The sequence below is a fragment of the Podarcis muralis genome, chromosome 14 (assembly GCF_964188315.1).
Source record: "Podarcis muralis chromosome 14, rPodMur119.hap1.1, whole genome shotgun sequence".
Lineage (NCBI taxonomy): Eukaryota > Metazoa > Chordata > Lepidosauria > Squamata > Lacertidae > Podarcis > Podarcis muralis.
This window is the reverse complement of record NC_135668.1, coordinates 13,554,942-13,579,160: the sequence shown is the minus strand read 5'-3', so window position 1 is coordinate 13,579,160 and position 24,219 is coordinate 13,554,942. Positions and strand designations below refer to the sequence as shown.

The 24,219-nt window shown below is 45.8% G+C and overlaps 1 protein-coding gene across 3 annotated transcripts in view; it reads right to left on the bottom strand.

The window, feature by feature from the left end:
• The window catches only part of GALK2 (galactokinase 2), a 73,576-nt gene that overhangs the window by 18,030 nt on the left and 31,327 nt on the right, over nucleotides 1-24,219 (bottom strand). For all 3 annotated transcript variants that reach the window (XM_028707261.2, XM_028707260.2, XM_028707258.2), the window contains 3 exons: nucleotides 16,938-17,036; nucleotides 15,594-15,746; nucleotides 6,559-6,769 (listed from right to left, as the gene is read on the bottom strand). In XM_028707261.2, the coding sequence (XP_028563094.2) occupies nucleotides 6,559-6,769; nucleotides 15,594-15,746; nucleotides 16,938-17,036 (463 nt within the window). The remainder of the gene's footprint in view (nucleotides 1-6,558; nucleotides 6,770-15,593; nucleotides 15,747-16,937; nucleotides 17,037-24,219) is intronic.

The window sequence follows — 24,219 nt, the reverse complement described above, 5'->3', positions numbered from 1 at the left end:
CAGTTCTTCCAAAGATGGGAGAGGATGACCAATAATCCTTTGGGCTGTGGTTATGACCTTCTGGAGCACCTTCCTCTCCCTAGCTGTACAACTGGAGAACCAAGCACAAATACAGTATGTAAGAATGCTCTCTATGGAGCCTCGGTAGAAGGAAGCCGAACTGCTGTGTTGGTAGCACTGAAGTGATCTTCCCAGGGTGCAAGCCTGGGCAATGTGTGGAGGTCCAGGGCTGCCCAGACAACAAGACCCCCCTCTCAGCCTCACTGATGTGGTCCAAAGGAAAGCAGAGCAATTTGTTTGGTACTATCTTGGCTGCAGGAGTTGCTGGAAGGAGGTGTACAAGGCTCCATCCAACTGTCTTAGGGACTCTACTCTGGATTTGTGTAGGGTTTACTCCATAGCCTTTTTCTTCTCCCAGATATATCCCTCAAGCTGCAAGGGTTTAGGACCAGAGTTTTCTTTCTCCTAAATGGGCTACCTTCCCAGGTTGACAAGTTCTTTCTGCCCTTCCCTTCCCTCTACAGCATGTGCAGAAACCGCCTTCTTGACCGTTGGACCCACTGGTCTGTTCAATCTGCCGGAGTCTGTCTTTGCATGCAGGGGAAGTGCCTAACTCACCAAGGGTTTGAGACCCATTGGCTATCCTTACCTGGTTTAGCCTTACAATCAAAGCCATTTCTGGGGTGTAGCCACTGTCGCATGCTCATAGCTTCTAGCAGCCAGAGGTGGGAGATGAGTGTAGGGTGAGGACCAAAGGTGGACAAACTACTCTGGAAGGAGCATAATATGTCCTCCACCAGAGGTACCACCCCTTCCCTAATATCCATAATGAGTTCCATGGATACAGGATGGGTGCAATAATAAAAATTACTAACTGCAAATTTTTATATTACACAGAAACATGAGCAAGGCATCTCAACTATCTTTTGTTACTACATGGTACCGTTGTCTCCAGTTTGCAAGTCCAGCAAATAATTTTTAACAAAATATTCTTTCTGTTTCTACAAAGGAAGATAATATATAGTTTGCTTAACAAGTTCGTTAAACAGAAAAGGACCTGAACTAAAATATTTTTTGAAATCTTTACAAAGGTTCCCTTTCGACCAGTTATTTCAGTTCCCATAACAATATGCAGTAATGTATAATTTAAATACACTGGGAAAAGACAGAAATCTCTTTGTTTTGTGTACTTCAGCTTTCCAAAACCAAGCTGAGGGTTATACAAACAATAAATTCTAATTTTTATTTCCCTATTTCTCCCTTGCAACTAAACAAGAATCTGTAACCAAGTTTTGTCTTGTACCAATGAAAACAACAGGCTTACTCTATGACCCACTTTTGTTGGCTTTATCACACAGAATCAGAGTCACGCCACATCCTAAGAGAGATTCTGTTCGACTAACATCTGCAAACGCTATATGGGATAACATTTCCCTTGGGACTTTTCACACTGAAAAGTCTTTCCTACAAGAATAAGGTGTCCAAGAAGTGGAAGCAGGGGGGAAAGGGGCCGAAAATAACTGAATCTAAACTGTATTCTGTTGAAGCAGATATTAATAAATACAGCCACATACCCAAATCTAGAACCCACTTCAATCCATGATAATCAGAAATGTTCCTGTTCCCTTACAAGCAGCTCTGCCATCTTCCTTGCTGTCCCCTATGACTCCCAGACGACACCTGTGGTACAATTTTCAAATCCCTAGGAAAACCTCACCCTAGTTTATCACTTAAGCCTGTAGTCCTCACCCTGAAACAAAACTAAGTACCTAAGTGCATTTGCCGCCACCTGTTGCTCTTCCCTTATATTCCTTCCCTCTCTGCTGACATTTAAAATGGTAAACTCTCTGGGAACAGGGGCCTGGGTTTGTTTGTTCTTTGCTTATGTTACTCCAAGAGCACCATGCATAGCAATATTGGTGAAATAATAAATATGGAGTGAGCGTTGCTCTAACGTCCCTGGGAAATTCCTCTCTTGCTCCTGCTGCTGCCATGCACTAAGCAAACTTGAGTCTGGCTTGCCATGCTGTCTGAACTTCATGTTGTGATTTGTTTCCTCCACACAAACCACAAGCAGTAAGCTAAGAACAAACCTTGTTTGCCACTCATGGTTGGGGGGGGGAAACAAACCACAAGCCCAGGTTCAGACAACGTGATAAGCCAAACCCCGGTGCATGGTGCAGCAGGAGTGTGAACTTTTGGGCATGGTGCACTAGTGCACTGGTCATTCACATTAAACTGTAGATATTTTTTTTAACCATGTGACATGGAAACCAGGCCATTAACATGAAAGGGGGGAGAGATCTAGGCTTTAAATATAGACGCAGCCAACATTCTAAAAATGTTCCATGTGCACAGCAAAATGTGGCTGGCTCATTTAATAATAGGCAGAAATACTAAGAGTATATGCCAAGCAAATAAGAGTAGATTAAATTCACTTCCTAAATCAAAAGTTACCTCCCCCGCCAAATGATCAAAATCAAAATAGCCTCTATTTATTTCAAAGAAGAGAATTTAGAACACATGCTAAATATCTTACAGAACAAGCCGGTCTCGTTCCCCGACCTCCTTTGGTTTTCTGAGGCATGCAAGTTGCTTTGATCACATATCTCCCATGTCAGAACCAGAATTTTTTGCCCCATTGGCACTGCCCTTTAAAGTAGTTGAAGAACATAAGTTGCATGCATCGATTTAGTTTGTCCCTACTGCATCCTAAAGGATTGAGATGGGAACATATCTCAGTGTTGCTTCACCTGCTTTTATTTAATTTATTTAATTTATTATTTATACCCCACCCATCTGGCTGGGCTTCCCCTGCTACCCTGGGTGGCTTCCAAAAAAATATTAAAATTCCGTAATACATCAAACATTAAAAGCTTCCCTAAACAGGGCTGCCTTCAGATGTCTTCTTAAAGTCTGGTAGTTGTTGTTCTCTGTTGTTCTCTTTGACATCTGGTGGGAAGGCGTTCCACAGGGTGGGCACCACTATCGAGAAGGCCCTCTGCCTGGTTCCCTGTAGCTTTGCTTCTTGCAGTGAGGGAACCGCCAGAAGGCCCTCGGTGCTGGACCTCAGTGTCCGGGTAGAACGATTGGGGTGGAGACGCTCCTTCAGATATACTGAGCTGAGGCCGTTTAGGGCTTTAAAGGTCAGCACCAACACTTTGAATTGTGCTCGGAAATGTACTGGGAGCCAATGTAGGTCTTTCAAGACCGGTGTTATGTTGCACAGTTATCTTCCTTAATCCTATCAGTGACAAAATCTGTGGGAAATGTGTGGGTAGCTAGAAACATACAACAACTGTCCACATGTTTGTTTGTTTGTTTGTTTGTTTGTTTGTCTGTTTGTTTGTTTTTGTGTGCTGCTAAGTTACAGCCAATCGTGGCTTCCCAATGTGTGTGCAAGGAAAACATGCATGTGGATAGATCTGCATGTAGGCATATTGTAACACGTGAAGCAACAATGAAACAGATTTGGACTTTCCCCAAAGCCAACCTACTCAGTGTCATGGATGAGGAGGGTTTCAAACTGGGTATCCTTTGTCCAAACCCAACAGGCTATTCATTTGCCTCTGATATTCTTTTGGTGGGAAATGTTTTAGGGCCAAGTGACTCGGAGCAGTGGTCAGCAACTACACAGGCCAGAGAGCCAATCTAGAACAAGCACACTCACATCTTCCTCCAGCTAAAAGGTCCAGATTATTATGTACCATGGAGCTATCATGGAAGGAAGAGGCTATCTGACACGCAAGTAAGTGGTAAGCCGAATGATGATTTCTCAGGAGCCAAAGTTCATTTGAAAACTACCGTATTTTTCGCACCATAGGACGCACTTTTTCCCTCCTAAAAAGCAAGGGAAAATGTGTGTGCGTCCTATGGAGCGAATGCAGGCTTTCGCTGAAGCCTGGAGAGTGAGAGGGGTTGGTGCGCACGGACCCCTCTCGCTCTCCAGGCTTCAGGAAGCTATCCGCTAGCCGTGGGAGACCCAGTTAGCGGAGACCTTGCCGGCACCCAGAAGCTTGGGGCGCGCTGAGCTCTGCACGCCCCAAGCTTCGGGATTAGCACTCCGCTAGCCGTGTCTAGGCTGCGGATAGCAGCCTGCTTCCCCGAGCGTCGGGCGCCCTGAAAGCAGAGCGCCCGGCGCTTCGGGAACACACCCGCAGCGTGGAGAGCCTTGCAGGAGTTCCCCGCAAGGCTCCCCACGCTGCGGATAGCAGCCTGCTTCCCGGAGCGTCGGGCGCCCTGAAAGCAGAGCGCCCGCGCTTCGGGAACACACCCGCAGCGTGGAGAGCCTTGCAGGAGTTCCCCGCAAGGCTCCCCACGCTGCGGATAGCAGCCTGCTTCCCGGAGCGTCGGGCGCCCTGAAAGCAGAGCGCCCGCGCTTCGGGAACACACCCGCAGCGTGGAGAGCCTTGCAGGAGTTCCCCGCAAGGCTCCCCACGCTGCGGATAGCAGCCTGCTTCCCGGAGCGTCGGGCGCCCTGAAAGCAGAGCGCCCGCGCTTCGGGAACACACCCGCAGCGTGGAGAGCCTTGCAGGAGTTCCGCGCAAGGCTCCCCACGCTGCGGATAGCAGCCTGCTTCCCGGAGCGTCGGGCGCCCTGAAAGCAGAGCGCCCGGCGCTTCGGGAACACACCCGCAGCGTGGAGAGCCTTGCAGGAGTTCCCCGCAAGGCTCCCCACGCTGCGGATAGCAGCCTGCTTCCCGGAGCGTCGGGCGCCCTGAAAGCAGAGCGCCCGCGCTTCGGGAACACACCCGCAGCGTGGAGAGCCTTGCAGGAGTTCCCCGCAAGGCTCCCCACGCTGCGGATAGCAGCCTGCTTCCCGGAGCGTCGGGCGCCCTGAAAGCAGAGCGCCCGCGCTTCGGGAACACACCCGCAGCGTGGAGAGCCTTGCAGGGGTTCCCCGCAAGGCTCCCCACGCTGCGGATAGCAGCCTGCTTCCCGGAGCGTCGGGCGCCCTGAAAGCAGAGCGCCCGCGCTTCGGGAACACACCCGCAGCGTGGAGAGCCTTGCAGGGGTTCCCCGCAAGGCTCCCCACGCTGCGGATAGCAGCCTGCTTCCCGGAGCGTCGGGCGCCCTGAAAGCAGAGCGCCCGCGCTTCGGGAACACACCCGCAGCGTGGAGAGCCTTGCAGGAGTTCCCCGCAAGGCTCCCCACGCTGCGGATAGCAGCCTGCTTCCCGGAGCTTCGGGCGCCCTGAAAGCAGAGTGCCCGCGCTTCGGGAACACACCTGCAGCGTGGAGAGCCTTGCAGGAGTTCCCTGCAAGGCTCCCCACGCTGCGGATAGCAGCCTGCTTCCCGGAGCGTCGGGCGCCCTGAAAGCAGAGCGCCCGCGCTTCGGGAACACACCCGCAGCGTGGAGAGCCTTGCAGGAGTTCCCCGCAAGGCTCCCCACGCTGCGGATAGCAGCCTGCTTCCCGGAGCGTCGGGCGCCCTGAAAGCAGAGCGCCCGCGCTTCGGGAACACACCCGCAGCGTGGAGAGCCTTGCAGGAGTTCCCCGCAAGGCTCCCCACGCTGCGGATAGCAGCCTGCTTCCCGGAGCGTCGGGCGCCCTGAAAGCAGAGCGCCCGCGCTTCGGGAACACACCCACAGCGTGGAGCGCCTTGCAGGAGTTCCCCGCAAGGCTCCCCACGCTGCGGATAGCAGCCTGCCGCCCGGCGCAAGGGGCGCCCTGAAGCAGAGCGCCCCTCGCACCAGGCATACACCCGCAGCGTGGAGAGCCTTGCAGGAGTTCCCCGCAAGGCTCCCCAAGCTGCGGACAGCAGCCTGCTTCCCGGAGCGTCGGGCGCCCTGAAATCAGAGCGCCCGGCGCTTCGGGAACACATCCGCTGCGTGGAGCGCCTTGCAGGAGTTCCCCGCAAGGCTCCCCACGCTGCGGATAGCAGCCTGCCGCCAGGCGCGAGGGGCGCCCTGAAGTAGAGCGCCCCTCGCGCCAGGCATACATCCGCAGCGTGGGGAGCCCTGCAGCAGTTCCCCGCAAGGCTCCCCAAGCTGCGGATAGCAGCCTGCCGCCAGGCGGGTGGAGCGCCCTGAAGCAGAGCGCCCCACGCGCTAGGCAGACATCAGCCAGCCCCACAAGCTCGGGGGACAGCAGGGAGGCGCAGCGCCACTATCCCACTGTTGCTCGACCTGGTTCGGTTTCCCTGACCTGCTTTTGGGGGGGAAATAAAGGGAAAATTTTTTTCCTTTATTTCTCCCCCAAAAAACTAGGTGCGTCCTATGGTCCGGTGCGTCCAATCGTGCGAAAAATACGGTACCAGTTGTCCACTGCTGACCTAGAGGGCTGCAAGCAATTAATTCGATCCTGTATTTTTAATCACCAAGCCATTTATCAGTATATTGCCTTGACTAATCAGATAACATTTCAGTTCCATTTGCTCCACTTCGTTTTAAAAAGGTCACAACGCAATCAACCCTTTTACTCCACGAAGATTCCAAAAGAAGGTCCACTTGAGGTTATACAAAATGTAAAATATTTCCACGTCTATTGCCTATTATCCTTTACATAAATGGAAACATTCGCTGACCATCACCACCACCTCCAATCTGGCATGCACTCACCGTCTTGTGTGTTCTGGCTGAGGATCTGAGTGCGTAGCTCTTTGGAGCTAATTCCCAGGTTTTTCCCAATTTCCTCTATGCTGTAAGGCGCAGGGTGAAGCACCTCCTCAACTACAGCCAGCATTTCCTCTAAGCTTAGTTTCAGCTTGACCTGCACTTCCTGGAGCTTTGCCATTGCTTTCCAATCTAGGCCTCTGGATTTTGCTAGAAGCTGCAACAACAAACAATGCATAGACATCTTAGCAGTTTGAAGTTAATACAAAACATTTCCTAAAAACCCTTACAAGCTATTCTTTCTTTAAGAGAAAACTCTTTGAAAAGCACAAAGAACAGCCTAATTTTTAACATGATATTGGCAGCAAGATTAATTTAAAGAATTGGAAAATATAGCAGACTCTTCCCACTTAAGGGGATAAGTACAGTGGTGCCCCGCAAGACGAATGCCTCGCAAGACGAAAAACTCGCTAGACGAAAGGGTTTTCCGTTTTTTGAGTCGTTCCGCAAGACGAATTTCCCTATGGGCTTGCTTCGCAAGACGAAACATCTTGCAAGTTCTTGCGAGTTTGTTTCCTTTTTCTTAAAGCCGCTAAGCCGTTAATAGCCGCTAAGCCGTTAATAGCCGCTAAGCCGCTAATAGCCGTGCTTCGCAAGACGAAAAAACCGCAAGACGAAGAGACTCGCGGAACGGATTAATTTCGTCTTGCGAGGCACCACTGTACGTTAAACCATAACACCTTGCAAAATGTAATAAAGTCACTTTATATATCAAGGAAAAAGATTAAATGTGAAGAAAGCCCCATTGTTCAGCCCAGACACTGAGGTCCAGTTCCGAGGGTCTTCTGGCGGCTCTCTCAAGTGAAGTGATGTTACAGGGAACCAGACTAAAAGGCAAAGAAGCTCTTTGCACAGTGCTGAAAAGGAGTTACTGTTGGTGTCAGAGGGGCCCCCCTAGGGAGAGTGTTCTACATCACAAGAACCAGCACTGACAATCCCTCAACTCTCATTGCCAACCTGAATACTTCAGAGGGAGAGGACACTCATAAAAGGACCCCTCTGCTTATCCTAAGGGAGGCATATACAGTGGTACCTCGGGTTACAGATGCTTCGGGTTACAGACACTTCAGGTTACACTCCGCTAACCCAGAAATAGTACCTTGGGTTAAGAACTTTGCTTCAGGATGAGAACAGAAATTGCATGGTGGCGGCGCAGTGGCAGCAGGAGGCCCCATTAGCTAAAGTGGTACCTCAGGTCAAGAACAGTTTCAGGTTAAGAACGGACCTGCGGAACGAATTAAGTTCTTAACCCGAGGCACCACTGTACAGGAAATGTTTTCCTTTTACATACTGAGATCCGAAGCTGTGCACATACACAAAAAGTGACTTTTATAAAGCCACATAATCACCATGTCCTGGAGATTTTCTGGCACATAAAGCCTAAAAACAGCCAGAAGTTCTGCTTAAAACAAACTTGGTTTGATTCTTAGGCTGTCCAGATGGAAACTAAACCAGGAAGGGGTATGGTGTGAACTTACCACAAGATAAGTGAAACAGCCACTTCCAGAATGATGGGTTTTAGGGGCAACAGAAACACCCAGACTACACTCTCTAGGGCAGTGTTTCCCAACCTTGGTCCTCCAGCTGTTTTTGGACTACAACTCCCATCATCCCTAGCTAGCAAGACCAGTGGTCAGGGAAGTGTTGCTTGTGATTTTCTGCCTCATGCACCAAAATGTCTTGGGCCAATCTTGTGGTGATCTGTGGTTAATCTTCGACATTTAATTGCCATTATAGTGGACCAGTCACCATAAAGAGCCCTGATGTTCAGTACAGACCTCTCCCTCAAAGACACATAAACTGGTATTCAAACAGCTGCTCATATATACAGAACTGAACACGACTGGCTATTCCTGGAAAGAGTATTTCTGCATTAGTTAACTTTGATCTCGTTCTGACAGCTGAGCCTCATCTTTCCCAAGTGTTCAACTTTGTTGCACGAAAGTAATCTGACAAGACTGAAAACCATTTTTGCGGAATCATGGGTACTTCTGGTCACCCAAAGATGTGTGGGGTGTAAATTTCTGCTCTGCTTTTGAGAAAAGTGCAGCTGAATTCCTTCAGTTTTTTCATTACTCTTCCAACATAAAAAGTGGGGAGAGGAAAGCACTCTGAAAAGAGAGATGAAAGGTCTGATGACCACTGATTTTCACTGAAAATTCTACAGCCCAGGATATGTGAACTAATGTGTGTGGCTCTGAGCATGTGCACCACTGTGGAAAATCATAACAAGACCTCATGCACCAAGGGGGAGGGAATCACAGCTCAGTGACAGATCACATTCTTTGCACGTATAAGGTTGCAGGATCATCTAGCCCAAGTGATCAGGTGATGGGAAAGGCACCCTGCCCCCTGCCACCTGAAACCTTGGAGAGCAGCCCTGGAGATCAGATGACATCAGGCTAGATAGTCTGGTGGTCTCATGCAGAATAAAGATGTTTCATATGTTCATCTAAGATTCAGAAGAATTCCATGTACAGAAGAATCTGTCATTCCCAGACAGATTTTTAGCCATAACACCCTCCTTTTGTAGAAAATGAGCAACACTTAAATGAATCACCTCAGTTTCCTTAAAATGTAAATTTATGCAGATGAAGCAAATGAATAGGTCTTGTGCTTGTGCCCTTTTTGCACAATTTTGGGTATAGCAACTAAAATATAGGGGGGATCAAATATTTAGAACATTTTTAGGCAGCAGGCGTACAAAGGCAAATATTGACATAACAGAGACAGAAAGAAGTATTTGTGGAGGGAGGAAATATCATCTTAGCCTAGGGGTGAATATTCAACAGTGAGGAAATTTTAATGCACTCTGGGCATGTTCAGAGGCACCGTTTTCAGTATTCTCATATTCCCAGACCAGTCCCTAGCACTGAAAACATATTATTGAGCTAACCCCTATGGAGTCCTGGCTTAAATGAAGCCCCACAACAGAAATGATAAGTATTACTAAAGAAACTATTGTTTGTTGTCCAAGATTAATGTTAGTGAATATTTTTGATAACAGCAATGTAAATATATTGTCAAAAGTATTCATCTTATATGTGATCTTGGCAGTGCAAATAGTAATTGCAATTCAGTGGAAAACAGTCCAAAATCTTACACTTGACGCTTGGTACCATTCACTGGAATACAGCTATAATGGAGAAAATCACACATAATTTGGGATTTTGACAAGGACTAGAACCTCCAGACACTTTTTATATGATCTGACATTCCTTCATAACATAAAAACGGAACCATCATTTTCAAGACAACCCGCATCACAAGTCCGGCAAATCTGGAACTATACGTGATATTCTGATAAAATTAATAGTCTTCACTTGGACTTTGTTATTTTATGTGGAACTACTCATTCTATGTGCCTATTTCATAGGATTTTTTCTTCATTTTTAAATTTTTGTTGTTGTTATTTTTCATATACATTATAAAATGAAATAATAATAAAAACTTTACCTCCCCCCCCAAAAATGAATCCCCACAGATTTCCAGACCCACTCCCCTTGCTCATCTTACAGCACTCTCTCTACACCTGTGCAAAGGCAGAGGGCATTTTGCCAGCACACCACAGCACTGAGGAGATAAAAATATAAACGATAGAAGGATTCCAATAATGAGAAATGACATAAACATACATATGGTGAAGGGGTCATTATCAGGGCTTAGTTTCTAATCTGGGGAAGGAAAGAAAAAAAACTAGGCCTCAAGCCTGCCTTGAAGACCATCTGGCCTAGATTTCAGATGTATGGGGGTTAATTGTGGTTATTCAGTGGCAATGAAAGACTGTAGATGGTCAAAGGCATTTACTGGCACTGAAAGCAAGATGTGGAGTGAAGTCTTGGTGAGCCCTGGGTCATATTAAATTCTGGCTGTGGTCCAGCGCTTGCTAGACTGGAGCAGTGATTGTGGTTACTTTCCCTGAAGACAAGGGTGCAAAAATATTGTCAGTGATGAAACCTTTCATTGCAAATGTCCTGAGGGGTCCTTTATTTGTTTGTTTCAGGTTTTTTAATTATGACTTTATCTTAAGAAGAAACATATTCTCAACCACAACTGTGTCTAAATGAAGGAGCTTTTTTTTGTCAGGGCAAATTTTAATAGGAGGTTCGAGTCTTTTTCAAGCGAAGAATGCGGTCTGCTCCCAGTCCTAGATTACATTGATAAAAGTGCATTCAGATCCACTCTAAAGTAGCCCGATTGGGCTGTCACACTTCATATATTCAATCGTATGGCATTATGACATTTGCAAGCTGCCAGTGCAGCCTAGTTGAGAACAAGGAAGCCATGAAGAAATGAATATAAAAGTTTCAGATGGGCAATGTCCTTCCTTAACACGGGGTGTGAAAAGAGAAATCACCCCTATAATTTCAACAAAAAGGTTGGAGGTTTCTAAAAAGGGTTTATTCCTTTATCACAGTGGTGATAAACAAGACAACAGGTGACAAATAGAACAGGAGGTTAAAAGCACTCTCCCATCAATGTCCTCAATGATGAGTAATAGTGGACAGACTTCAAGGGAGAGCATCTTTGCCCACAGCTACTAATCATATCACATTCTAGCATCCACCTGGTGCTTCTGGGCTGACAGTGATACCTCTCTTTTAAATCAGAACCAGTGAAGGCGGTGAAGGTCCTTTGTGAGTGTCTGGAGGCGGTTGGAGGATGGATGGCGTTTACAGATTGGGGTTGAATCCTGACAAGACAGAAGTACTGTTTTTGGGGGACAGGAGACGGGCAGGTGTGGAGGATTCCCTGGTCCTGAATGGGGTAACTGTGCCCCTGAAGGACCAGGTGCGCAGCCTGGGAGTCATTTTGGACTCACAGCTGTCCATGGAGGCGCAGGTTAATTCTGTGTCCAGGGCAGCTGTTTACCAGCTCCATCTGGTATGTAGGCTGAGACCCTATCTGCCTGCGCACTGCCTCGCCAGAGTGGTGCATGCTCACGTTATCTCCTGCTTGGACTACTGCAATGCGCTCTACATGGGGCTACCTTTGAAGGTGACCCGGAAACTACAACTAATCCAGAATGCGGCAGCTAGACTGGTGACTGGGAGCAGCCGCCGAGACCATATAACACCAGTCTTGAAAGACCTACATTGGCTCCCAGTACATTTTCCGAGCACAATTCAAAGTGTTGGTGCTGACCTTTAAAGCCCTAAACGGCCTCGGTCCTGTATACCTGAAGGAGCGTCTCCACCCCCATCGTTCTACCCGGACACTGAGGTCCAGCACCAAGGGCCTTCTGGCGGTTCCCTCAGTGCGAGAAGCCAAGTTACAGAGAACCAGACAGAGCGCCTTCTCGGTAGTGGCACCCTCCCTGTGGAATGCCCTCCCACCAGATGTCAAAGAGAACAACAACTACCAGACTTTTAGAAGACATCTGAAGGCAGCCCTGTTTAGGGAAGCTTTTAATGTTTGATGTATTACAGTACTTTAATATATATTTTTGGAAGTCGCCCAGAGTGGCTGGGGAAGCCCAGCCAGATGGGAGGGGTATAAATAATAAATTATTATTATTATTATTATTATTATTATTATTATTATTATTATTATTATTATTTATTATTATTATTATTATTATTATTATTATTATTAGTGAAGGTGACCACCATGTACCTGCTTCTGCTCTACTTTCCACTCTCCTCAGGATCTGCGATCTAAGCATGGAATACCAATTCTGCCACAACTGCAGTGGGTACCAATTAGTTTACTGGCTCAATTCCTAGTGCTGGTTTTTAGCCTATAAAGACTTCTGTACCTCAAGAGGACTCCTGTATTTCAAGGACTTCTCCCTACCTGGATCTACCTACACACACGTAACCATATTTGCAGTTTTAGGCTCTAAACTCCACAGCCAATAAAATAAACAGTGGAAGGAACAACAATCACACTTGGGTTAATGAAGTTTTTGAGAGAGATTGGGGTTCAATGTTGTGGTTGCACCTGGCTTTCATTTCACTAGGAGAAGGAGTCCTTGTGCTGGAAATCTCTTAATAAAACTATACATTTGAGAGAGAAAATTACTGAGAAGGAAAGTTCCGGTAAAGTTGTTGCTTTCCTCCTATTGCTTTTTCAATTTTAGCTTGCCTTTTTTCCTGTTTTAATTCCCTTCATGTAGGTGTTGTTGTTTTTTATGAACTACTTTTGGTGCCATCTAGTGTATTTTGCAAGGTTTATAGTTCTTATCACATGGGTCTGCTACTATTTAAATCAGAGTCATTTTCAGACATTATAGTGAACACATATTTAGGCATTAATTCATGCCAAAGCATTAAAGGGACCTTGTTTTTACTCATCTTGTCAGTGAGACTAAAAACAATTCCTTTGTGCATCCCAGCTATAGCGATTATATTTCTATAACATCTGTTGGTTTTTCTAGGGACCTAAGACAGCACATCTTTGCCAAACATTTTAAAGAATTTAGCATTCTATTAAAATTGTCCCTCTCAAGCATATGCAGAGGCAATGAAGGGTTGTTTTTAAAGTGATGTCTTTGGTTTTTTTAAATGTAGTGTCAATGTTTCTGAATATCTCTAGTGATCTTAATGTCAAATTGAAGAGCAGCTAAGTTGACAGCCAATGTGGTAAAAAGGGGTTAGAATCCTGAATGCAATTTACAATTTGTTTAAAAAAGCATGCAATGCCAATTTTAAAATACATTAAAATAAACTAAAAGATGAACACCAACTAAGAGCTAACTGCCTGTGCATCTTCACCTGGCACCCAAAGGCGGACAGTGATGGCACTAGGCACAACACTCTAGGGAGTCTTCCACAGCTGGGGAGCCACCACTGAGAAGACCTGATGTTGTGTTGCCACCCTCAACACATGAAGAATGACTACACATGATGAACACAGGTTCCAGGTACTTTCATGTGCCAGGGCAAGAACCATCCTGAGCTTTTAAGGGGGGGGGGAAACCCCTATATATAATAATAAATTATAGTTACAGCAATGTCCTCACAATGCAGAATCCTAAACTTTGTAACTTAAAGGAACCACAGAAGCCAACACAAATGTTGTGCCAGTCATCTCCCGTAGAAGGCTGTAAACGGACAGGTTTCCTAGGAAAACTAGACAGACCCAACCAGCGGAACATCTGGTCTAATGACTTGACTTCAGCTTTGGAAGTCACCAGTTTGCTCCCCATAAACTGTGGGCAGCATTGCAATTTCCAATTGTAATGCATTCCACTAAAAGCTAAAATAGATCAGCGAAAGCCACATGTGATGTTATCTGTTCTTGGGCTGCATCATTTTAGGCTGCATATGCGGAGCTGAATGTTTGAATGCTCCACATGAAATGTGCCTCACACATTTAAAAAAAAAAACTTAGCAAGCCTATAACTTTCTCTCTAATGTGCTATTTAGGATATGTGAGATGTACATCGTGTGGAGGAGGCATTCAGATATTTGAATTCCTCCCGTCTCAAATGGTACAGCCCAGCAACGGGTGCATCACAAAGGGCTTCTACTAGCTCTCATCAATAACCTTAAAGTAAGCTTGAGTGGAAGACAGGAGTGCCTGGCGTGCTCTGGTCCATGGGGTCACGAATGGTCGGACAAGACTAAACAACAACACAACAACAACAAGCTTGAGTGGGAAAATATGCACCCATATGAAATGTCAAAATATAACGTGGATTTTAAAAAGAAATGAAAAATAGAATCTCCCTACTGCACTGCTGTCAAGAACAGTGAATCTAACACAAGGCATTTCCTGGCAGTTAATGATCTACAATCTCTTCCAACGAATTCTCAGCTGCCAAGATATGCTCTCCTTTTCTGGCTCTTCTTTTTGGTTAGCACAATCACGCTGCGGGCCGATTAAGAGAGAGGGAAGAGGGAATCAAAGGCCTAGGCTACATCAGTTTCGTAGATAAAGAATTCTGGCTTCCCTAAAAGAATCCTGGGGATTGTAGTTTGGTGAGGTTGCTATAAATCAACTGTTAGACATCCTGCCCTTCTCCCCAGATTGAACTACTCTTATCTGTTGTAAAGGTGACCAGTTAACAAACTAGGATATCAAACCAAGATTCGATCCCAGTTTTGTTTTAACCAATCGTAATTAATGTTGTTCTCATTCTTCTTGGAGAGCACGAGGAGTTTGAAAGCTTTAACTTTAGAATTAAACCACATTTCCCCATGATACCTGAACTGAGCAAAGTGGGATTTGCTCTAAACAATGGCTTAGTGTTATGCCTGAACTTGACCACAGACACGTAAGTTGATTCTCAAGGAGCAAAGTCTCTGAAGGTCACCTTGTCATTAAGTAAGTTTATAACTTGCTGACTCACTCAACAATCAACTGAGTGTATAAGTTTTATTTATTTATTTATTTTTAAATTTGTATACCACCTTTCATCACAGGAAAATGTGTTTGTGGGGTGTGTGTGTGTTGGTAACCAATTATCTGAGTATGGCTTGCTGTAACTTGTGTATGTGGTAAAGTGGTTGCTTTGGATGAAACACATGGAATAATTTGAACCCAAGCTTGAGGAGAGTGCTACTTTCTACAGCTTACCAGGTGCATAAAATCCAATCTTCAATAAGATACAAATAAATGGAATGCTATTTCATGAATTTAAATGTATGGATTTCCATTTCCTTTCCTTGTTTTGAGAGTGAATACATTGCTATTAAAGCATTTTGTTTTATATTCCTGGGATTAGACTGCGCTCTCTCATTAAGTGAGATCAGCTTTGACAAAGATAATTTATTTTGCCCTTTCTGGGCAGACTCCTTTTTAGTGCTATGTTACCCAAATGGAAACACACACATTAAGGGCTAAATTCCATCCCTCTCTTCCATCCGTCATGTATATATGGCCTGAATCCAGACCCTGGAGAGATAAACATGCCCTTTGAGGCAGCACCTGACCTGGTGTTAAAATAAAGCAACAACTGGTAGAGTGGAAAGAGTTGCAGCCAGCACATATTTGGATGATGGTTTCATTAGGGTTTGATGAAAGCCATGCAGTACCTTTGCAGCCAGACGACACTCCATCACCCTAATATTAAAATGAGAAGTCGCTGCCTTGTTCATTTCAACACAACTGTTGGCAATAAGGAAAGCTACTCCCTCTGGAAGCCTCACATCAGTTGCCCTAAGAGGATTGAACTGTATCAGCTTGGCCTATGGAAAGAAAAAAAATAAATAGTAGAGAGTTATTTTGACTAGTAGGCAGCACAACATTTAAGATGAATAAATCACACATCATTTACCTGCAGACTCTCTCTCTCCACCCCACCCCATTTGGAGCAGTGAGCATAAACCAGCAGCAAAAAGACAACCAAGTTAAGTTTTTATGGGTTTTTTATGTTTTTATATTTTGCTGGGGCGGGGAATAAATAATAAACTCCTCCTCCTCTTCCTCCTCCTTCTTAAACCTGAACCCCTTTTTAATTTGGAGATGCATTTTTAACAGTTATCTTTCAATGAGATCATTTTTTTTAAAGAGTTAATAACTCTAGCTGACCAAAGGTCAGCCCTGGCCCTGGGAGCAGTTTTGCCTTGCCCCTGGCAGCTGCACTAATTTTTAACAAAGGTATGATTACCTTCCCGAAAGGAAACAACAAATGTTGTTATAAGTAACAGATGTGCCACACTTTAACGTTACATCTCTCTGTATTGATAGCATGCTTCCCTGTGCAGGTATGTACAGTGGTACCTCGGGTTAAGAACTTAATTCGTTCTGGAGGTCTGTTCTTAACCTGAAACTGTTCTTTACCACTTTAGCTAATGGGGCCTCCTGCTGCTGCCGCCATGCGATTTCTGTTCTCATCCTGAAGTAAAGTTCTTAACCTGAGGTACTACTTCTGGGTTAGCGGAGTCTTTAACCTGAAGCGTCTGTAACCTGAAGCGTCTGTAACCCGAAGTACCACTGTATTCATAGTGACATAAAGAAGAGCCCCGCAGGATCAGGCCAAAGGCCTATTCTGTCCAGCATCCTGTTCTCACAGTGGCCAGTCAGACGCCCATGGGAAGTCTGTAAGCAGGGCCTGAACACAACAGCCCTCTCCCCTCCTGCAGTTTCCAACAACTGGAATTTAGAAGCATATTGCCTCTGACAATGGAAGCAGAAAGTTAGCCATCAGGGTTAGTAGCCACAGATGGACCTATTCTTCATGAATTTGTCTAAACTTCTTTTAAATCCATCCAAGTTGATTGCCCTCCCTACCTCGCATGTGGGTGCGAATGCACCCCTGACTTGTGGAGTTAGCCCTGGATCCACCATTTCTGCGTCATTCATCAGCACAGTTAACAAAAGCCCTTTCTTGTGTTGTAACACAATGGCTACTGAGTTCGTGCTCAGACAGTACGTACAGTTCCCTTTTCCGCAAGAAAGCAGATGGATTGGTCCATGCCTCCTCCTTCTGTGCCAATGTAGCGCTCACTCTTGCTGCAGAGTTCAGCCAGCTCCACCTGAGGAAACACAGAACTCAGCACACAAACCAAGGATGTTCCCTCATACATTCTTTACAATTGAACTAATGGCAGGGGGTGCTGATATGCCTTTGAGGTCTTTATAGTTTCCCACACATTCCATACCAGTTGACTAAACATTTGATACCAAGCCACTCCATCTCTACATTGGTATCAGTCAGTCTATACTTAGGTCTCCTTCTCCCTGCTTTCCCTCAGATGAAGCGTTCCATATTTTTTACTGCTAATTGTAAACTTCTCCTCTGATATGCACCAGGATTGCTCTGCCTCTGGCACGCTCACAAAGACAGTATGATTTTCAGAGCTGTTTGCATTTAGAAGGTGCTGCTTTTTTGCTTCTCTTCACTTATCCCCAGGCTGGAGCTATCTATGGGTAACTGTACCCAATTTTCAACTTGCATAGTATATTCCCCAACTCTGGGTAGGTGATATCAATGACGTAGCATGGGGACTTGAGCCTGAAGATAGCAGCAAGCAGAAGAGTCTGCTTCATTGACCAGACAAAGAAAAGTGGTCAATTTGGTCAAATGGCAAAAATGACCGGAAGAATCAGAAATCAGGAAGACCAAAATGTTAATAAGGAGTGGGGAAAATTTATAATTTATCTTAAAAACCGCTGTGAACAGCTAAAATCGTTAGCAGGATTGGAATAACACTTGTAGTTTAATGTTGAATTTTGGGCATAATGGAGATGTAAAAGATTTGGATTATTATAAAAGATGCAGGAAGAAATGATTAACAATAGGACCCACAAAGGGGAGCAGGGAAGTCCAGGAGATTCTTTGGAATCTTGTTTTTATGTTGTATTTTGGATAACTGACTGTAAAACTTTAATCTGAAAAACCAAATAAATAATTTTTTTATTTTTAAAAGAAGTAGTCAAATTATGTCTTGAGGGACGCGGATGGCGCTGTGGGTAAAACCTCAGTGCCTAGGACTTGCCAATCGTATGGTCGGCGGTTCGAATCCCCGCGGCGGGGTGAGCTCCCGTCTTTCGGTCCCAGCTCCTGCCCACCTAGCAGTTCGAAAGCACCCCTAAGTGCAAGTAGATAAATAGGTACCGCTTTATAGCGGGAAGGTAAACGGCGTTTCCGTGTGCTGCGCTGGTGCTGGCTCGCCAGAGCAGCTTCGTCACGCTGGCCACGTGACCCGGAAGTGTCTCCGGACAGCGCTGGCCCCCGGCCTCTTAAGTGAGATGGGCGCACAACCCTAGAGTCGGACACGACTGGCCTGTACGGGCAGGGGTACCTTTACCTTTACCTTTAGTCAATTTATGTCAACCTTGGCCAATCCAAGAGCATATTACTGCCTGCCAAATGCAGGCCAGTATTGCCAACATTGAAAGTGTCTGCACCTGAAGACCACAATAGTTCACAAAACTGGATCCCAGCTTTACACCCTAAGATTCCCAGGTTAGGTTCCTGATCCCACCAATCCTCACATCTCCAGGTACACCTCCTAATTTCTGTACTTCCTTTAGGTACATGAGACATCCATACAGGCATACCTTTAGGTCTACCTCAAATATTGCTAGAGCAGGAGGGAGGTTATGGGATGCAGCTGTAGCCCAATAAATTCCCAGAGTGTCATTATTTCATTAAGTGTCCTTAGAGCATAGATGCAGGACCAGTGACCTTAAAGATGTTTCTGGATTATAACTTCCATCATCCCCGACCACTGGCTATGCTGGCTGGGGCTGATGCACAATGGGATTGGAACAACATTTGGAGAGTGCATTAGAAGCACACAGAAGGATACCGCTATCAAGAGGAGATAAGCTGGCATCCAACAGGTTGTCTCTTTGGTGCCTTATGTAGGACCTATATAGGGCCCTGAAACTGTTTCATAGTTAGCCATAGTCAGGGATGATTGGAGTGGTTGTCCAACAACAAGCAAAAAAAATGAGAGGCACAAATACAAGATGGGTGACACCTGGCTTGAGAGCAGTACATGTGAAAAGGATCTAGGACATGAGCCAACAGTGTGACGCGGCAGCTAAAAAAGCCAATGCAATTCTGGGCTGCATCAATAGGAGTATAGCATCTAGATCAAGGGAAGTAATAGTGCCACTGTATTCTGCTCTGGTCAGACCTCACCTGGAGTACTGTGTCCAGTTCTGGGCACCACAGTTCAAGAAGGACACTGACAAACTGGAACGTGTCCAGAGGAGGGCAACCAAAATGGTCAAAGGCCTGGAAACGATGCCTTATGAGGAACGGCTAAGGGAGCTGGGCATGTTTAGCCTGGAGAAGAGGAGGTTAAGGGGTGATATGATAGCCATGTTCAAATATATAAAAGGATGTCATATAGAGGAGGGAGAAAGGTTGTTTTCTGCTGCTCCAGAGAAGCGGACACGGAGCAATGGATCCAAACTACAAGAAAGAAGATTCCACCTAAACATTAGGAAGAACTTCCTGACAGTAAGAGCTGTTCGACAGTGGAATTTGCTGCCAAGGAGTGTGGTGGAGTCTCCGACTTTGGAGGTCTTTAAGCAGAGGCTTGACAACCATATGTCAGGAGTGCTCTGATGGTGTTTCCTGCTTGGCAGGGGGTTGGACTCAATGGCCCTTGTGGTCTCTTCCAACTCTATGATTCTATGATCTGGCCCACCCCCAGCTTAAACACTCCAACAAATATCCAAAGTCTACTGATCTTACATCAGATCTCCAGGGAGACAACAAGACCACTGAAATGCTAGTGCCACTCAGATATACATAGCTAAACTTGTATTAGCCTCAGAAACATGGTGTCAGGGTTGGAGACATGTGCAGGTCAGCAGTGGCAGAGGAAGGGGAGTGCGGTGGGTGCAGACCACCCCGGGTGTCATCAGTGAGGGGGGTGACAAAAATAGAGTTTTTTTAAAATGGGCTCACGAAACGTTTTAGTTCAGTCAAGAAACGTAACGAAATGCGGCTGGCACTGGGCGCCACACCGTGGGGACCGGCACTTACAGCGGGGTTTGCACCGTGCCTGAGCCACGCATCTCTCCTGGGAGTGACGTTTTGGCTTGGGCACCTGCAGGCTCTGCGCTGCCTGAAACAGCAGCGTGGGGATTGCGTCTGCCCACTGCCTCTCCCTCAGCTGCCCCACAGCTGAGGGGGAGGCGGTGGAGAGGCTTCATGCAGCTCACCCCGCCCCCGGCTGAGGGACACGCGTGCTGTAACAGGCACCTGAGCTGCTAGTTACACCGCTGCAGGTCAGCATGAAAGAAGCAGGGCTCCATTGTCAGTGACGTTAACTCTTTATTCAAGGAAATGCCATACAACTCAGCAACACTTCCCAGCAGGTACAGTGGTACCTCGGGTTAAGTACTTAATTCTTTCCAGAGGTCTGTTCTTAACCTGAAACTGTTCTTAACCTGAAGCACCACTTTAGCTAATGGGGCCTCCTGCTGCTGCCACGCCGCTGGAGCACGATTTCTGTTCTCATCCTGAAGCAAAGTTCTCAACCCGAGGTACTATTTCTGGGTTAGCAGAGTCTGTAACCTGAAGCGTCTGTAACCTGAAGCGTATGTAACCCGAGGTACCACTGTATTGCCCCTATCGAGCAGTTGCCAGGACTGAAAGTCCCTGCCTTCTTCTACCCTTTCTAAGTCTCCTCCTCTCCTGGATGTTTCCCAAGCAGTCTCAAACTGCATTTGCGCACCTCTGACCTCTGTTCTGCCCTCCTCATTATTATGTGCATTCTTGGAGACCAGGGGGAGGGGAGTTTGTTGCAGCAGGAAAGGGAGACTCCCCGGATTCTTCTGCGGCCTCTTGACCCCGCTCCTCTGCTTCAGCCTCGGAGTCTGAACTGCTCCCTGTCACCGGCTCTCACTGCTCACTAAACCCTGTTGTCCATTCAGCATCCAGCCCCTCCTCCCAATCCTCTCCGTCTGACCTCTCCTCAGTTTCCCACCACCAATCCCCTGGCTCTGAGCCTTCCTCCTCTGGGGTTCCCTTGGAGGCTCCTTGGCTGGTGTCTCCCACCACTCATCATCCAGCCAGTCCCTGACACATGGTCAGCAATGATGGGAGTTGTAGCCCAGTGTTTGCCAAACTTGGGCTTCCAGGTGTTCTTGGACTACAAACTTGGGCTTCCAGCTGTTCTTGGACTACAATTCCCATCATTCCTGAGCACTTGTCCTGCTAGAAAGGGATGATAGAATCTGTAGTCCAAAACAGCTGGAGACCCACGTTTGGGAAGTTGTAGCCCCACAACATCTGGAGGGGACCATATTGGCTATCCCTGTTCTAAGTATAGGGTAACGGGAGCAGAAGCATGGGGGGGCGCGGAAAGGAGAGAGAAGAATGTGTGTGTGTGTATTCCTTCCAGCAGGGTTACACAGCTTCATGGGGCCTTAAGCTTAGATAATTACCAAAGAAATGACATTAACCAGGGCATGGCTGTGAGATAAAGCCCGTAACTCATTGCATTTGGAAACGAAGAATGTGGGCACGCCTGCCCACTTGTTCAGTTTCCATAAAGGCACTGGAAACAGACGAAGCTGTAAAACGTGAGCTCAGAGCACCCTAATCAGGGCGAATGGCTTGCAAATGCAGTGAAAACTGATAAGACTCTACTCACAGTGCTCCTTAAGCCATGTAAATTCCCTCATAAACTCCAAGTTGAGAGGACAGAGCTGTCAAAAAGGGATTAACAAACTTGAAAATATGCACAGAGTTTGATGTGAATAAACCTTCCAGGAGACTTCCAAGCGGAGCTGGAGGCCCGTTATTGGTGGTCCAGATTAAACAGATGTTTTTAATAAAAAGACAAAAGGTGACTGTTCTTACTTGAATGCTCTTTGGGGGTAAACTCAAAATACTAATGGTGAATTACATAGTTCTAATCCCTTTTTAGTAACTGGAGAGACGTGGCACATTATTTTACTATTTTCAGCATCAAGATTTCTGCTCTATATCCACCTCTACATATATTTAAAGGTAATAATAAAAGGTTGCAACATTTTACTTACTTAAATGCTTTAAAAATGGATTCCCCCCCCTCTCCATTGTTGCATAGACCCAGTGAAATTTGTTTCCCATTAAATATGCAAATTTATTTGGACATTTCCCCCAAGTAAACTTGCTGCATGGGGGGGGGGGGGCTACATGATGGCAATCCTAGTTCTCGTCTCAAACCTATTTGCATGCTGAATAACCAAGGGGCAAAGATTGCCATGCTTACTCAGCTGTTAAGTATTTGTGCTAACTTTGGCCTTAGCAAAATATCAGTTTCTGTTCTAAGGGTGGCACAGTTAACAGTGAGCAGAATATATGGTAAAATGGCTAACGACTGCTCTGAAAATGCTTGCCGGGGGAGCAAAATTTTATGGTCTTCTTTGTGACATGAACATGAAAGCTGTGGGAATGATTCATTTATTTTTAGGATCAATAAACAGGAAAACGTTAAGCAGTGGGCAGTTAAAGTTAACTAAAATCAGCAACGGAAAAATCAGAGCAGCTTACCAGGGCAAAATTCTGTCTATAAAAAATGGCCTTTACCTCCCAGTGGAAAGACATCAGAGAGGAGGCTAGTTAGGCCTCCACAGGGAGGGAACTGCAGAGCTTGATGAAGTAACTGAGAAAACTTCTCAAGTTTCCACCAAACACATTTCTGATGTTGGTCGGGTAGAGGGAAAGGCCTCTTGGAAAGAGTTGAAAACATGGGCAGGTTTATATTCAATAAGGCAGGCAGTTCCCAACCATTTACTGCTTTACAAGACGTAACCACCACTTTTATTTGTGTCCGGAACAGAACCAGTAGATAATGAAGTTGTAAAATGGGAGTCATATGCTCCCTAAACCCAAGTCCTGATCAATAATCTGGCTGTAGCATTCAGCTGAAGTATCTGAAGCCATTTTTAAAAAAACAAAATGAAAGCTGAAGGCTGAAAACAGAATAAAATAAAATAAAATCCTTCATGGGACTGCACCACTTCAAACAGCAGTTGGTAAGGCCCATATGCATGAACATTGCCCCATGTAAAATGAACTAACTCCCCCACCCCTAAATCTCTGCATATAGAAAAAAAGCATGACACACAAAACAGGGTTCTACCTTATTTCCAACATGCTCCTTTTCCATAGCAAACAAAGGTACCGGTACATTGAAATATGAGGCCCTCCCTACAGGCCTATGGGCAATCTTAAGTGGTACAGTCCCACAAGATTATCCCATGTGAATTCTCTCTATGTGTACATTCCCCCTGAAATTTTGATGACTTTTCCATAGTACCCATACCAGGTTGAATACTGTGCATTCAATGCATAAGCAATGCAGAAAACCTTTCATGTGTATTGCAGCCTTTGCCACAGCAGCTTCAAGAAACAGCTGGAGATTGGTTGCCAATTTCTAGAAACTGCTTAACAGAACTCAAAATACAGGCATTTCCCATCTTATGTAACTTCTCATCCTATGATGAACTGCTGCTTAAACTCAGCTATCACTTGAGAAAACGAAACTTGCATCAAGGAACCCATTCAGTGGAATCAGCCAAAGAACTAGCATGTTAGCATTTAGCAGTGCAATTCTCCCCATCTTTTTCTCTGCTCTTGTGATGAGCTTTTGGTCCTTGCTGGCCCCAGTCTGCCAAAAGTCCCATCTGCAAGTGATGGGTGTGCATTCTCTACTAGAGCTGCAAGCATTTGTTCATTATTATTATTTTTGCACAAATGGGAAGATTGGCAGGACCACCAAGGATGAACTAGCAGATCCAGGAGAACTTTGCCACAAGACAGCCCAAGGTCTCCCTTGATATAATGGACTGTTAGACTCTGAAATTGAACAGACCTGCGCCTATGGCTTCAGAGTCTTTCTACTGATAGCAGCAGAACAATGATGGATGCAATAAGAAAGAAACAGCTTGTGCAAAAACACAAAACTTTCACTCAAGTAAGTGGAAGACTATCGTGGAAGGAATTGGACATACACAGGAGGCAATTAGGCTCATATCTCAGACATACCCACTGAGATATCCCAATAAGTGAATGTACGCAGTGAGCAAAAGCTGATGGTGATTCTCTTTCTCAGCACAGCAAGACTTACAGGAATACGGTGCAACAACAGGGATTTCATTGATACTTACTTCTGAAGAAAATCTATGCATTGGCAAAGGGAAAATTCACTATGGCTTTAAAGAGGTGACAGAAAATTAAAGCACAGATTTGCAGGGAAAAGT